This window comes from Mytilus edulis, chromosome 9, assembly GCF_963676685.1.
Source record: "Mytilus edulis chromosome 9, xbMytEdul2.2, whole genome shotgun sequence".
Classification (NCBI taxonomy): Eukaryota; Metazoa; Mollusca; class Bivalvia; order Mytilida; family Mytilidae; genus Mytilus; species Mytilus edulis.
Genome location: NC_092352.1, coordinates 61,030,649 through 61,042,734, shown reverse-complemented (window position 1 = coordinate 61,042,734; position 12,086 = coordinate 61,030,649). Strand labels below are relative to the sequence as shown.

The 12,086-nt window shown below is 30.8% G+C and overlaps 1 protein-coding gene across 2 annotated transcripts in view; it reads left to right on the top strand.

Moving 5' to 3' along the window:
• The window catches only part of LOC139488725 (uncharacterized), a 35,077-nt gene that overhangs the window by 707 nt on the left and 22,284 nt on the right, over positions 1 to 12,086 (top strand). For both annotated transcript variants that reach the window (XM_071274551.1, XM_071274550.1), the window contains exons 2-6: positions 7,059 to 7,165; positions 9,064 to 9,177; positions 10,124 to 10,178; positions 10,579 to 10,682; positions 11,393 to 11,510. In XM_071274551.1, coding sequence (XP_071130652.1) covers positions 7,120 to 7,165; positions 9,064 to 9,177; positions 10,124 to 10,178; positions 10,579 to 10,682; positions 11,393 to 11,510 — 437 coding nt within the window. In that variant the 5' untranslated portion in view covers positions 7,059 to 7,119. The remainder of the gene's footprint in view (positions 1 to 7,058; positions 7,166 to 9,063; positions 9,178 to 10,123; positions 10,179 to 10,578; positions 10,683 to 11,392; positions 11,511 to 12,086) is intronic.

The following is a 12,086-nucleotide window of genomic DNA, read 5'->3' as shown; positions in this document are numbered from 1 at the left end:
ACCTCAGGATTTCATGTTTTTAAGCATTGAATTTTGGGATCAGGACCCTTCCGACCCCCTCATCTTTATTATACAGAAAGTGTTTATTTTATCGTCATGTACCAAAAATCATCGTTTACATCTTATGGCAAGAATTTTTAAAGTTATTCGTCATGAAGGTACCCCCATTGCAACCCTCAAATATACCAACCTCAAGCAGTCAAGAGGGTATGGAATGAATGCCCTTTACCATCAGGCGTCAAAAAGTCAATTTCAGCTATTGTCAGTGCTATTTTTTTAAGTTGTTTTTTGTGTTTCGTCAACGATTTGTCAGAGGTCTCAGATGATTTTCCAATACATTCACCAAAAACATGAAAAATTACTGTGAATCATACATGTATTTGGCAAGACACATATGATATCGGTTATTGTACATCAATGTACAAAGAAACCATGTCTGTAATAATGCCTTTCAGTTATATATCACAGACATTTAGTGGGGAGAAACACAAACTAGTGAAAGTGGTGTTATCATGATTATGATTTCAACGTGTTTACATTATTATTTGTGCCATTTTTGGTGAAACAAAGTAGGCACAGTGATTACCAGTTTATTGTTATTTGATGATATCTTCGAATTCGTCTTGAAATAAAATAAAATTAGCGGAATTGGTTTAATATTTTCACATAATTATTTTAGCAATTTGTCAATGATACCAACATGGATACCTTATGATAAATGTTTATAAATCCTAAAATTTATTTTGCATTTAGGATAAGTCACTGTGCAGTTGTAAGTTTTGAAGTAACAACATGTTTGTTGTCCCCTGAAACAATCATTTTTAAAAAAGTAATAAATGCCCTTTGAAACATTAACCCTTTCACCGATTGCTGCCCAGACAGAAGCTACTCTGAGATGATGGCTTCCCTGGCTACTATTACTCAAGTGGGAGATCTTCATAATAAATGTCAATAAAAACTTGTTTGTAGTTATTTGAGTATTTATTTCATTCACTAACACCATGTTCACAGTTTTATTCATGTTTTAATATTTTTTTCTTCTTAAAATATTCAAATTTTCGGCATTTTCTAGGTGAAATTCTCAAAATTCTGCTCTTTGACCCCAAATCGTAATTTTTTAACCCAAAACGGCAAAATTTTGAAAATTTTTATGAGGCTGTACAAATTCCTCACACTGAACGATGTCCATTCCAAGTGTTTTGTACTTAAAACGACATTTTATGTCAAAAAAGTATACTAGTTTGGCTTCAATTCTTCCATATTCTTTCAAAAAAAATGTTCCCTCATTTCAAATTCTCGTAAATTCCGTTAATTTCCTCTGATTTTGACACGGTTTTCAACAAACGGAAGCGGCATGTTTACACTTTCATCCGGGTATTCATCAAAGAAAGATACCTCATGTTTGCACTGTTTTAAGCGGGAAACATAAAAGAGGTATTCCGATCCCGGTAAAACGGGACTCATCGTCAGCTGTCTGAAGCGTGAATCCCGGTAAACAGGGACTCATCGGCGAAAGGGTTAAAGATATGGAAAATGCTTAATACATTTGTAAGCGTTCTCATGTGTACAATTCTGGCCAGAATTTTATGAAACATATGTTTTTAGGTGTATATCAGCAATGTCTTGAATGAGTTCGAAAATCAGTGTTAATCAATAATTGAAAAGAGTTATGGCCGTTAAGAAATATTGATAATATGGAAAATTGCATTGTTAACAATTTCATGTATACAATTCTTTCCAGATTTTTATGAAACCTGTATAATGTAATTGTAGGTTTAGATCAGTGATCATCATGATCATGGTTATGTCTCAGACAAGTTTGAAAATCAGTGTTGAACAGTTATTTTAAAAAGAGTTATTCCCCTTTTAAAAAATGTTAATTTTACTTGAGAATTTGCATTGTTTGCGGTCTGACATGTACAATTTTTAACAAATTCATGTAAAAAAGGTTAAAATATCACAGATAATTATGAAAATAATTGCCAGTCAAAATATTTTAAAGTGTTGAAACCCTCTTGGAAATATTTATATACATCAGAAATTGATCTCAAGTCTCAAACTCTCTCACTCATATAAGATCATTTTAAATAAAGGCAACAGTACAGAAAATATGGATACTTCGAATTCTATAATGAAAATTCAAATAAATATAATTTAAATAAGCAATGAATTAGCATGTTCACCATTCCTTGTATGGAGGGATAAAATACTTCCGATCATGCTACACTGTACAGTATAGACACAGTTTGTAATGGTGAAAGTTCCTCCATCGTTCAATTTTCATCCATGGAGATCCCTGTCAGAAGTATACTGCAGTTCAAAATTCATAAATCAATAGAGAAAAAAAAAAAATCCAGGATAATGTAGACATGTTGAAATCACTAGTTTGTGTTTCCTCTGATGGCATTATTTCTTAGTAGAGAGGGGGTAAGAGTGGTCTTTGACCCGAAATACCTGGCTTAAAAACACGAAAACATGAGGTCCAGAATTTAAATAAATCTAAATCCAGACATCCCCAAATTTGAAAAAAAGAATTCCCAGATTCTGAAAGGGTCAATCCTAAATCCTGAGCTTAAAAACATCTGATTCCAGAGTCCCGATAAAGGTCCTATCCCTCCTCTTAGTACAAAACCAAAACTGACATGTGTTTTAACACATTCATGAAAGGAGGAGATATAACTATGTCAGAATTCCCACAATAATAGTATCATTATAGTATGCCTGTTATTTTCCCTAATTATGTGGGTCATTGTGGGTACACAAATTTCAGCGAAAAAAACAAACATTTGTTTTTGCAATACAAATTTTATTTATTACACTATTAGTTATTACTTTATGATATGGTACAAAAATCACCCAAAAAATTCGATTCAGTTTGTCCCAAAATGACTTTTAAAATGGTTATATCATTCAAAAAGCTCCAAATTATCTCCCTTTGCTGCAAAAATGCCATATTTTGGCATTAAAATTGAAATATCTTTTTTAACTCATCGGTGACCTATATTTTTTATTATTGTTTTCAAATAAGGTGTACATAAGCTAAATAATTGTAAAATTTTAGCGATTTCTGTAATTTAGTTCTTTTATTATTTCTATATTACCTCTATTTCTCCTATTAGTTCAACAGAAAAAAAGGACATTAACAAAAATGAATGCTTCTTTCGGAGGCAGATTGTGAGCTTAAATAAATGGTGACCCCATTTTTTTATTTCATTTTTCTATTAAAGTATATGATAAAGTTCATTTATAAAAAAATATAGCGAAATCCTATATTAGAAAAAAAAAAGATTTATACCCGCAAGCCCCCTTAAGTTGTACAGTTGACTATAATTGCACAGTATGATTGTACATGTTCATGTATACATTTGTAGGTCAGTAGGTAAAATTTCTGTCTGACCGATTAATTTTGTGTCTGAAATTTTGTTGGTCAGATTCAGTTTGGAATATATATGCTGCACATACATAATGAGACAGGGTTAACAAGTTTGCAATTGCCCAACCCTCCCCAAATCTGGGATAATGGTATAACATTACACCATTAGAACAAACTATGAAATTAAAATTTAGTTGCAAAAGGCTTATTTCATCAGATGTTTACAAATAGAAATACATCTAACAGAAACTCAAACTGGACATGGACGGGTACTAATTATACATCGCAAAAACAATAAGAAACTTAGTACAGATCAGAGTACTAACCGTTACTTACAGCAAGTTCAAAGCCGATAATATTTAACAAATAATGAAAAATTGTTGAACTTAGACTAAAATATCAATCGGTACACATTCAACATCCAAGTGATTTAGTGTAAAGATGTTGACCATTTTGGGTTTGATAAATGTATATTATTGGTATGATTGACAAAATTATGTGTTAAAAAATGCCACAGAGAAAAAGGAGTCTTTTGTAATCTTTGAAAGTCACCATTGACCTAATTTTTACAGTCATGATAGTATATGATATATTTATGATATATTATTTAATTGTACTAAACCTATGGCTAATGGTTGCAAATTAAAACTGATTAGTTTTAACGATTTGTCATGTGTGTATTGTTTACAATTTTACATGGTCATGACGGTATAACATGCAAGAGTTCATCTTACCTTGCCAGACAACCAATTAAAGATGCCTTTTACACATGTCATACAACATGTACTTACATCTTGTTATGCCGGCTGTCATTCCCAAGGCTTAACTAAACAGACAGAGAAATTATATTTCCTGTGAGGAATAATTAATAATATATTGATTAGTTATCAAGATAGAAACAATTGTTTAATTCAATTTGTCACCTCAATTGATTGTTTTAAGATTCAGTGTTAATAGAGAGAGCTGTCAAATTAGACAATAAATCATTTTAGTTATGTAACCTGAAAATTTTTATTCCGATTGTTATGATTCTATTGTATTTTATCAATGAAACATAAGTTACAGTGATTCGTAAAAGATTTCCATATTTTGTATGATTATTGATTTAAAGACTTTTACTTTAACTTAGTACATATATATATGCCTGATATGTATGTACAAAGTATTATCCCCGGCTTAGTATATATCTAGGATTTTGATTGGTTAACGCACGTCGTTACAAAACCCATAGCCCCTGGGTGTTGCTAACCCATATCCCCGGACGTTGCTAACCATTATCCCGGGGAACTTCACGCAAGTTTTCCTTAGTTCCATGATTGCTCCTTGTGAAATATTGAATTCTGTAGATTATCCATGATGTTTGTAATTAAATATTTAATTCATTAACGATTTTGTGCTATTATGCCAATCATTTACACTAATTTCATTAAATGCATCACTTGACTGCCACATTTTCAAGGAATGGGACTACTGACCTAGCTATGCAAATGACCCACATTGACGTCACACCATCTATGACGTAACTCTCACAACATTGAGCGCCAAATTTGACTCAATCCAGTTTCTCTGTCTCCGTATTAAAAACGTCTTATATTTGACTACCTGTAGGGTTCTACCAAAGGTAGTACCCTACACCCCGTAAAAAATATGTAAAATTTCCAAATTTCAATAAAAAAAATTTAAATAATGAAAAAAAACGTTGTTTTCACGTTACACTTTGCACCCGAATTTCCATAAAACTTGCCCGATTCGGACTAAGACCGGGGATAAATTCGTTATCTACGTTCATATCCGTAGATATGGATATTTTAACACCCTTCAGTACCCTGTACACCCTTCGGCTACGCCTCATGGTGTACTGGGGTACTTCAGGGTGTTAAAATATCCATATCTACGGATATGAACGTAGATAACTTATAATTGACATGATTAAGGCAGTGGATAATGAGAGCAAATGTATATGATTTAAAATTCCCAATGAGAAATTTTACCAGTGGGATGACTTGGCTGCAAGTGTTCTCATGGAAATTTTCAGATTTTTATGACTATTAGAAAATATGGCTTCCAACAATAAGAGTTGATTGAGTGATTGTTGGTGTTTAATAAGCAACTCTTTCAGCTAAAGAAATTACATTATAACTGCTAACTTACATGTTTATGGTTAATTATACAATTGTGGCTTGTAAAATCAAAATTTATAACCAATTTCATCATGTTCATGTTTCAATGAGGTTAGTATTTTCAATAGACATGTACATGTATGTCACAATGAACAATTGTTACAGACATTCATTGCATATACAATTAATTATTTGTATTATAAGGGGTTGATGATTTTTAAGTCATTACAGTTGATAATCATGATAATGTCAATTGATATTTACATATTATAGTTGTAAAGGGCTGATAATGTCTGTAGACATGTCATAGTCCTTAATGATAATGTCAAAAAACATGTGATAGTCTGATATGATATGTCAGTCATGTCACATGTGTCAGTGGGATGATAATGTAAGAAGGATTGACACAACATGACATGTCAATGCAATTGGTTAAATCTCAAATTTGGTCATAATATTGATAAAAACTATGTACATGATGTACATACTGCATACCGGCACGACAGGTTTTAACACAAAATATCATTTTCTTTTTAATGTATATATTTCTGATAAAAGTTATATAATTTAAAAGATTTAAGGAAACATAACCTGTGTACATGATGTACACATTTCCTAAAAAAAAATTTCGATGTTGTTAAAAATTTGTCATTTCCTTACACCCACCCCAATTCAAATCATGGTTTCACATCTTATGAATTAAAATTGTATTAGGTAAATTTAAACTACTGCCTTTTAAATATACATTGTCAGCTATTGTTCGTTATAAACATGATAAATCAGATTTAACTTTATTGAATGAACAATTTTGATTTAAATGGATGTTTACACTAGGCCTACTTTTCATCTTTCTTTAACGACATATTTATATGTAATTAGTGACCCTTCCGTGAAATAGACAACATTATTTATCTATCTACTCTTAGAAAGGTGATCGTAACTTGTATTTTGTAACATGTATAAGGAAAACAAGATTTTGTATTTTATGTTCTTATTGAACATGTGAGTAAAGAACAATTATTTTGGCGGTAACATTGTATTAGAAAAAAAAAGTTCTACGTTATTATGTCATTAAATGGACTTTGGTTTAAAAAGTATATTTTTGCTAAAATAAGGTAAGGAAATTGATATCCTTAAACATTTTAAATTACATAACATTCAAGAATGAAATAATTTATTATATAAAGATTGATTTGGATGGGCTAGTAATTTTTAGGCCATTTTTGTCTTTCTTTTTTCCTATTTGCCTGTTAATCCCTAATTTCTCTGTTACTTAGTTTTTAGCATACCATCATCAAAACAATTGTCTGAGTGTTTTATATTCTTAGTATTTTAGAAGCCCAATATTCTCCACTCTATCATTATAATAATAATAATAATAAATTCTTTATTTAAAGAGGGTAAACTCATTGTCTATTGTGTTTATGATATTTGGATATTTTCATTTTATTTTCTTCATCCTTATTATTGTTTTCCATGATTTTCTATCGGTTATCTTAATACACATCCTCTTATAATTGGCTCATTAAATATCTTTATTACATGTCAACTTTTTTTATTTGTAGATAGTGTTTACAAGTGGTGTTAGTTAAGAATGGCAACAGGAACCACTTGAGAAATCTGCAAATGGGAAGTTCACAGTTAGTAATACTATTGGTGCTTATTCAACAAGGTATTATAATAATCTACTGTTAAACAATGTTAAAGTACACACCATACAGTACACAAAACATGTCCAACTGTCACTCACAAGGTGATTCCTAAAAATATCAATCTTCAAAGTGACTTTTAACAGCGAATACTGGTGTTTTTACAGTGATCCAACTTGTGTATGGTATTCAACAGAAACTATATCAGTATATTCATAGGTGCTTGTCTGTTAAAACATATCTATATTGCTATATACCATAATATAACATGTGACCAAATGGTAGAAATCACCCTAATAAATTAACAGTTATTAAATTAACGTACACCATTAAGAGTAAACTAAGGCTGAAACACCTTATAAGTACTGTAGATATTTGAAGAAGTTGTAGTGTACTTACATTATGATATTAGAATGTCATCAAGTGTGTACAACTGTCAGACTTCGAGGTTATGATGGGAATTTCCTTTTAACGTATGGTAAAGACAGTACTAATTGGTTCTATATTGTTTCTTAAGGAGTTAAGTGTTAAGACGGAAACCTAATATTATAATCTTAACTTAGAGAAATATGGGTTTTCTTACTGGTATTTAAAAGGGGATTTATCCATTGTTGTTTCCTCATTCAATTCTACAATTTTCAAATTTTATTTCTATATAATAAGGAGAGGTGCTATGATCCCAACATTTGATTGCCAATTAGGCATGTTAGACAAGTACATGTATATTACTTAACATACTTCAATGTATATCATAACTTATAAAAGTTTCACAGGAAACAATAAACAATTAAATTGAGAAAGGAAATTGAGAATGTGTCAAAGAGACAACAACCTGACCAAAGAGCAGAAAAGAGCCAAAGGCCAACAATCAATGACAATGGGTCTCCAAACAGTGAGAAAATCCCTCACCTGCAAATTTTTTGAATTGATGTGAATAATGACCTCTGAAGATTGACTTAAGGCAATCGTGAACCCAAATAGATTCATATAAATAGATAATAACAATTCGTCTACATAAGATTCATCAGTTGCACTCATATCAAAACATTTGGAACAATGTGGAAGGCCAAATAAAATATGAAATTTGAATGCATTTGAAAACCAAAAATATTTGTGCTGACTACGGCAGAAACAATCTTCATGTATTTGCATGGATGGGAAAAAACCCTAAGTATTGTTAAAAACTGAACACTTATAAACTTATTACTGATAAAATTAAGTACTGGGCTTATGATATATCATTGGAAGAAATATTTACCTGCAATGGCATCAGACTATTTGGTTGTAAAAACATGTTAAAGATACTTGGCTAATAATTGGTTAACCAGATACACATTTCATCTGCACAAGACTCATTTAGTCATCATTAGTTGTGTTAGAATGAAAACCATTGGAAGGCCACATCAAATACAAAGTTGAAAAGAATTAAAAACCGAAATATTTAAAAATGATGTGCCATATCTGGCTTAGGGAATCTTTTTCTTGGTGTGAGGAAAAACCGTTGTGATCAATTTTTATGCCCCACCTACGATAGTAGAGGGGCATTATGTTTTCTGGTTTTTGCTTTCGTTCGTCTGTCCATTCTTCTGTCTGTTCGTCCTGCTTCAGATTAAAGTTTTAGGTCAAGGTAGTTTTTCATGAAGTTGAAGTCCAATCAACTTGAAACTTAGTACACATGTTCCTTATGATGTGATTTTTCTAATTTTAATGCCAAATTAGAGTTTTTACCCCAATTTCACGGTCCACTGAACATAGAAAATTATATTGCGAGTGGGGCATCCATGTACTGGGGACACATTCTTGTTTAAAGTATTTTGAGTCATTTTACATTTTATAAACATTAAAATTACAGAACCAACCAAGTTCTCAGTTTTGAATTTTGATCATGAATTATAAATTTATGAATATTCCTATTTTTCAGTATACTCAGTATGTCAGAATGGAGACTGTGGATGGAAAGCTTCATGTGTGAACAAAAGTTGTGAATGTCCTGTCAACTATACAATATACTCAAACCAGTATGATTGTGTACAAAGTAAGAATGATAATACACGTTTGTGTCAAATTGAAATAAGAATGCTGACAAAATATAAACATGATAAACAAGCACATGTTAAAAACAAATACACAATAAAACATTGAATTAAAAAAAACTCTGAATATTAAGGTGGTACCTAACACTACAGGGAGATAACTCTGTAAAATCAGCTTAACTTTTTAATTATGTTGTGTTAAGGGAATATTAAGCTTCTCAATGATCAAAATTAGTGTTTGTCAAATTGCTACATAAACAGTGTAATATTTCGGACAAAAGGGTTGGTTCAAATTTTTTGAAATTTTTATATTTTTGTTAAAGGGTCAAAGTAAATAATTGTCAAAATTTTATGAAAATTAAACGAGCCAAATTGATTTTAGTGAAAGTGTTTTGTACCACCTTAAGTGAGGGAGTTGCCCTCGAAAAGTAACCATTTCCTGTTGCTATGGTTATTTAGGATGGAAACAAAATAGTCTGTGATGATGAAGATTTAACAGAAAAAGCAGTTATGGTGGTCTGATATAATGCAAAAGTTCTTACAAATTGTTAAGTTTAATTGTTGTTATTCAAAAGTCCAATTTTTTTTAGAAGGGATGGAGATCACTAGATCATCAAGCCTTCACTGAGGTTGTGAGATCAAACTGGGTTGTGATAATTTAGATTTTAAAACCATGATTTTTACTTAATTCATGAAAATTGGTTCATTCAAAGTTCACGTAACCTACAACTCTGATTTGAAAAATACCTATATGATCATGGTTTTTTTTATTATGCAGCAGCAATATGTTGAAAACAATTCATTCTGATGACAGGATTCACTCTATAATTTTTTTTTCATATAAAAGGATGATCATAAAGATATATTTCACAGTGATCAATTGATTGTCGTTCGAGTAATTTAAAGATATTGTTGAACAAGTTTGAACTTTTAGTTTTTGTATTGCAGATGGTTGCACACAAGATGATTGTTTAGAATGTGATCCCCAGTTAGAATGTATCAGGTAATTTTGATATGTCCAAACATTTCTGATAAGTTGTTGAAAAAGGGGGAGGGAATTTTATACTATTCAATGAGTATCACTTACAAAAGTCTTTACATATATACCCAGTAAGAAATGATTCAGTTTTAAATTTAAAGATAATAATTATGCAAATGTATTAAAAGAAGGTATTTGTATTGGGTAAGCTATAATGAGAGACAGCAACTCTTCAACAGAAAAAGGAAAATAATTTAAATGGTCTAGGAATGTACAAAGGAAATTATTTACTGTGTGTACATATACATGATAAAAGAGACAGCTATCCAATATTAAAAACAAAAAATCTGGAGGTCATCCTAAGGTCTTCTCTAATAGCTTATTGTAGGATATAGTTATTTTTAGCTAATTTATTTCAATTCAGATGTTCCAAATTTATAGATGAATTAACAAGAGAATGTTTAGATAAATGTGTGGGTGAAACAAAAGTTATCAGTGATGGACTGCTGCAAGGAAATGTTTGTAAACGTAAGTGTTTTCCCCCTGACATTTTGTTACCAAAATTAAAAGCTTTAAGAAGAAAAGTAAATATGAGGTAAGTGTAAATGAGAAATAACAAAAGATAAAATTGAGAATGGAAATGGTGAATGTGTCAAAGAGACAACAACCCAACCAAAGAGAAAATATTTGCTAAAAATAGTCATTTTGAAGAATCAATGTAACAGTTATAACCAAATGCCTGTACACATAGAATTCCCAGATTAAACAATTATCTATTTCTTTGCCATGCGTTCTTGTAATTATTTCTGTAAATTGAAAGAAAAAGAAAACATTAAAAAGCAACAGAAAATCTGATTCCATTCCTAGAATGATGGATACTGCTGAAACAGTTAGAATTAAGCTGCATTGTTTCAATAACAAATATTGTTTCATTATAAAGAAGTTGGAATATATTATAAAACATAATGATTTTTATTTTCATCTAGTATTCTTATTGTTGAACTTTTTTGGTAAATAAACAATTTGCTTTAGACTTGAATTTTAGTTTATTGAAGGACCTTTTGTCTGATTTTAAAAATATACTTAAAATTGTAAAAATGTTTGAATTAGCTTTCTCCCTGATAAAGCCTTTTTGCGCTCATGCGGCGGAAAGTAAACACCAATCAATCAATCAACCAATCAACCAACCAACCAATCAATCAATCAATCAATCAATCATGATACATTATATATTTCAGAGACAGAATCTACAGACAGTACAGAGTTAATAATAGCTGTGGCATGTGGTGTAGCAGGAGGTGTAATACTATGTATAGTTGTCACATTGATATTCTATTGTCATTATAAACATACAAGGTAAGGGCTTTCATTTAAAATATTCATGAAACTAAGAGAAGTCACTTTCAAAGTTTGTTAATCCTCTACAAATACAAGTTTATAATTTTTGCTGTACACAAAACCCACCTACAAATAGTTGAGATGCCTTCTCTTAGTCTCGTATATTTAAAGTGGGGCGTAAAGGGGGGTATCTTCATGGAAGAACGAGAAATAAAATTGCATTTTACGATGAACGAACAATTAAAAAATTTTTGCACGTTGATCTTTTACCTATTTCATGAAACACGGTGAATAACGAACCTTTTTCATGGCTGCATGTGAAATAAAAATGGCAAAGCACGTTGCACGAAAATAACCCTTTACCACTCTCTTTAAATGGCATAACCTTAAGTAGCTTCTCAAAACATGAATACTGGGGGTTCAAAAGAATCCATTAGGTACTAATTTTCAAAGGTTTTGTGTATCAAGGTCAAATTCAATTTCTAAGTGTTCAACCAAATAAAAGTTTTTTATAGGCTTGTGTGATGTTTTATTTAACTACAATAATACAATCATCTCAACTACCGTAATTAAAATGAGTACCCATGAAAACAC